The following is a 4,659-nucleotide window of genomic DNA, read 5'->3' as shown; positions in this document are numbered from 1 at the left end:
TAGTTTTATTTATTTTGCTTTTATTTTATTTATTACCTTCCCTCTCTCCCTTTCTCCCGCTCTATTCCTGTCTTTGACTGGTATTATAAAACAAATAAATTTTCCATCTTGTCAACCCCTCCCCTGTTAGTCATATTCACATTTCTTTCCTAATTTAACCATCCTCATGACTCTATCTTCACACCAAGTTTCCTTTTGTTCATGCCTTTCATGTCTTCTGCACAACAGGAGAGGCTTGGTCAAAAGGCAAATGAGAAAGGCCTTTATCAAGCAGGACAAAATGCTAATAGTTGTTCCAGAATAAACCATCAAACCACAAGTTATAATGTCATGGTGTCCTCAAAAAAAGTGATTGATTTTTAGGTTCTCGCCAAGAAATGTTTGTACTTCTGTAAGAGTTACAGTAGATGTATGATACTGATAACATATCTGTGACTGTGTGTGTGTGTGTGTGTGTGTGTGTGTGTGTGTGTGTGTGTGTGTGTGTGTGTGTGTGTGTGTGTGTGTGTGTGCTGAGTGATCTCCCAGCAGGTGACCATTGAACTCTCAACTCAGTCCCCTGCTGAGGGAGATGGCTGGGGGGTGAGGTCCACCTCCACGGAGACACACAACCCTCACACCTTCCCCCTCCTCTCTGCAAGGACTCATCCCTCACCCGGGCACTATAAAAAGTCTGCTCCTGCTGAAGTTATTCAGTCTCCTCACGAAACTCCACCAGGTAAGACAAGCAACTGCTGTGGCTGTAACTGGGACTTGGGCTGTAGAACGGGCAGTCAGCACATTGTAATTGTAGCAGGAGAACTTTTTGATCTGCCAGAGTGACTGAGTTTTCTGCACGCTGTAAGATTTGATGGAGTTGTAAATAAGTTTCTATGGCAGGAGGATAAGTTGTAAAGTTACAGTAGAGTTTATTCTAACTTTAATTGTGACTTTAAGAAATATAATTTAATTGATTGTAACTTTGAGAGAATGTTATTCAGCCTTTGGTGATATTTCAGCAGTTATCTTAATTTCAAGGATTTGTAAAAATAATCTCTCAACTCCAGTGCCTCTAGGTTGAGATTGTTTCTGAGTCCAGAGGGCTCACTAGCTAATTCTATGACCGTGTCTTATTGTAAAGGCTGGATCAGGATTAGGTAGCAGTCCAGAGCTAATCTGACAGAGCTGTCTCTAGATTGTAGCAATCCCTAATCTACCCAGATTACAGGTTCTTCTAATAGGCAGGCATATGTCTAGTGGTGAATGTATTTGGGCCAATTCTGGGATGAGTGTGTAGCTTTGAAGGTGTGTTAACTCTTAAGCCTGGTTATCTGGATACCTCAGGGGATTCAAGATTTATTGGATTAATGGGTTTTTGTTCATTTTTTTGTATAAAGATGTATTTGTAAAGATGTTTTATTAAAACTCATTTCAGTGTAATAATGTGAGTATAACCTGTGCATTGAATAATCAGCAACTGTTGCTTCTTTTTTCCTGTTTAGACCACCATCATGAAATTCGTTGCTCTTGCTCTCGCCCTTCTGCTGGCCGTCGGTGAGTACTGCACCTAGTTTTCTTACTGGAGGGAAAATACTTTAACATGAATACAGTGTTGAAAAGTTAGTGGATCAGTTTTTAAAAGCTGTATGTTGCTTGCTGTTGCGGTTTTCCCCTCCTTCCTCTTACTAATTTTCTTTTTTTTTTTCTTTCCTCCTCAGGCTCTCAGGGAGCTTCCCTGATGCAGGCTGATGCTCCATCCCAGCTGGCCCACGTCCGGGCCGCTATGGATGTCTACTTGACCCAGGTCAAGGAGAGCGCCAAGAGAGCTTTGGACCAGCTGGATGACACTGAGTACAAGGAGCTCAAGTAAGGCTATGTCATTCTCCTTAGTCAGTCCCACTTTCTGTTTGCTTTAAGTAATTTGTCTACGCTCTTAGTCACTAGTTCATTCACCTTTCTGACTTTTTGCAGTTCTCAAATCACCATTTATGATGTGTTTATTTAATGTTTAGCTAAAATTGCATTGCTGTCCTCTATTCTGTCCTCTCCCAGGGAGCAGCTGTCTCAGCGCCTGGAGGACATGCACACTCAGATCAAGGCTCTGCAGACCTCTGTGTCCCCCGTCACTGACGGCATTGTCAAAACCATCTCTGACGCCACCGCTGGATTCCGTGCCGCTGTTGAGGCCGATCTTGAAACCCTGAGGACCGAGCTCGAGCCCAAACGTGCTGCTCTGAAGGAAGTCCTTGACAGGCACATCCAAGAGTACACCGCCCATCTGGAGCCCGTCGTCAGCGAGCACTATGCCAAGCACACCGCTGAGATGGAAGCCCTGAGGGCCAAGCTGGAGCCCATTGTGGAGGAGCTGCGTGCCAAGATTGCCGTCAACCTTGAGGAGACCAAAGCTGCCATGGCACCCATTGTGGAGGCTGTGCGTACCAAGGTCAGTGAGCGTCTGGAGGAGCTGAAGACCATGGCCAAGCCCTACGTGGATGAATACAAGGATCAGGCCAGGCAGATGTATGACCAGGCAAAATCCATCAAAACCGAAGACCTCACCGCCCTGAGGGAGAAGATTGCACCTTTGGCCGAGGAAGTTAAGACGAAGCTCCAGCAGATCATGGAGATCGTCCTTGCTTCTTTCCAAAGCTAAATCCTCTGTACCCTGTTCCTATAACTAACCTCACCTACCTGTCTGTAATAGACCCATTCCACCTTTCTCTCCATTCCCTCTTTCCTCACACATCCAGACCACCTCCCAAAAAGAAGCCAATGCCTAACTGATGCACTTCTTTGCAACAAATTGGCGGGACTCTCTCTCTCCCATGCAAACACCTTACTTTATGCGCACATGCTCAAGCAAACGCAAGCAAAGACACAGACACAAACATACTCAGCACACACATGCTTTACTCTTCACATACTATGACCATCTGCTTACATTTTGTGTAGGAATTGTGTGTGAATTATCTCAAGTGCCTGAACCTCTGTGTAATGATGCTTGTTTGATGAAAACTGTGCTTTGATGAAATACAGCTCAATAAACATCTGACTGTTTATACTACTTTGCTCTCTGACTGTAAATTTAAACATTTTATATGCCAGTTAGATATTACAATCCTACTCTTGTCTCTTAAACGATCACTAATGCAGAATAGAGTGTATAACAATCTATAGCACACTGCATTTCACTTTGTTATTACATCCATGTTGGCCCCCCAGAAACCAACATTATAATATAGCTCATTTTATTTAAACTATTAAAACCTATAATGCAGTTTAACAACAAAATTACCCTCGTAGGAATATAACAGAACACGGCCAGCTCTGTTGGAGTGTTTTTGACCTCAGTGAGCCTCTAAGGTCATGTCATGAAGACAGCATTTTGAGAGGTCATCATTGATCACAAGGTCCATTGGAAAAGAGCAATATTAATACAATCATTTCTACTTACGATGGGCATCCAATAACATATGAGATATTTCTGCCCGTGGTCCTGAAAGCTGTGATTAATGAGTCAGTGAGTCGAGGGTGCGAATTGGCCTATTGACAAACTTAAGTCTTGTTGTGCTTTATTAGGGAAAAACCCTCTTTTCTGCTTTGGATCCCTCAGGCTGGAACCCTTCAACACTGTCCCATCATAGAGCCACATAGGGCTACACACACACACACAAACACACCTGCACACATCACAACCACACTACTAAACACTAAACACTTCCACTGACATTTGTAATTAGCTAGCTTTGAATGATCAAGATCATATATCAAATCATTTGTGTCTTACTTTGAGTATTATGCATTACTGAGAGGTCTTCATGTGACACAAAGCCTTGCTTTACACAAACACACACACACACACACACACACACACACACACACACACACACACCAGAGAAATTAGAAATAAGTCCAGCACCTAATCTTTCTATATTTGACAAAGTCTGATTTGTTGCATTTTGTGAATATGCTCAAATGTTTGACAACAAACCAAACCAGAAATATCTTTTCATTAAAGTTTCAGGGAATAACTGACTCTCCAATTAGTATGGTGTTGAAACTGCGCTCCAATAAAATAGGCTATGAATAATAAAAGCAGTTTGTTGCTGTCTTCATCTGTCCACACCCAGTAACTCTGGGCTGATCAGGATGTTAATAATGTGTTACTGGTTGGTCAAGACAAGCCAACATTTAGGCTTTAGGCTATGAGAAACAATAAGAAATGAATTTCTACATTTTCCAAATAGGTTTTGTGAGTGTGTGTGGATGTCTTCATAAATGTGTGAGTGTTTTTATGTGCACGCGCTTGTGTATTCACAGGTCTTGGGGCCACATGCATATACGTGCGTGCAGCTGTGATTAGTGCATGTCAGTGGCACTATGAGTATTTTAATGGATGAGGCAGGCATGGAGGTCCCCAGTGAGAGGCTCATGGTGTATAAAACCAGCTTGTTCCTGGACACAAACAGCCACTCCTAACACTTGGATGTACATCTACCGCAGTAGCTGGCACTGGACTGGGAGGAAGACTGAGAAGATTTTTACCTTCACTTCTATGTTACATAGCAAAATTGTGGGTTTAATTCCTGACTGGTCTTGATGTATTGACGGAGTTGCTACTTGTGGTCAGAAGTATTCATCTTGTGGACCCTCAGCCCCACAGCAAGGTCCACTCAAAGT

The 4,659-nt window shown here is 42.8% G+C and overlaps 1 protein-coding gene across 1 annotated transcript; it reads left to right on the top strand.

The window, feature by feature from the left end:
* Nucleotides 1-673: 673 nt before the first annotated feature.
* On the top strand, nt 674-3,043 carry LOC121899013 (apolipoprotein A-I-like). The gene is made up of 4 exons (XM_042414559.1): nt 674-718; nt 1,482-1,533; nt 1,698-1,845; nt 2,032-3,043. Exons 2-4 carry the CDS (start codon nt 1,491-1,493, stop codon nt 2,630-2,632), a joined length of 792 nt encoding a protein of 263 aa, XP_042270493.1. The 5' UTR covers nt 674-718; nt 1,482-1,490; the 3' UTR covers nt 2,633-3,043.
* Nucleotides 3,044-4,659: the final 1,616 nt, after the last annotated feature.

The sequence above is a fragment of the Thunnus maccoyii genome, chromosome 6, assembly GCF_910596095.1.
Source record: "Thunnus maccoyii chromosome 6, fThuMac1.1, whole genome shotgun sequence".
In the NCBI taxonomy this organism is placed as follows: domain Eukaryota; kingdom Metazoa; phylum Chordata; class Actinopteri; order Scombriformes; family Scombridae; genus Thunnus; species Thunnus maccoyii.
The sequence above is the reverse complement of the archived record's forward strand: the minus strand, read 5'-3'. Positions and strand labels throughout refer to the sequence as shown.

What these genes read in the sequence shown, in the direction of transcription:
- LOC121899013 (XM_042414559.1), top strand. Translation starts at nt 1,491, where the DNA reads ATGAAATTCGTTGCTCTTGCTCTCGCCCTTCTGCTGGCCGTCG. An exon ending in CGCCCTTCTGCTGGCCGTCG is followed by an intron (nt 1,534 to 1,697) that starts GTGAGTACTGCA and finishes TTTCCTCCTCAG; the next exon opens with GCTCTCAGGGAGCTTCCCTG. An exon ending in ACTGAGTACAAGGAGCTCAA is followed by an intron (nt 1,846 to 2,031) that starts GTAAGGCTATGT and finishes GTCCTCTCCCAG; the next exon opens with GGAGCAGCTGTCTCAGCGCC.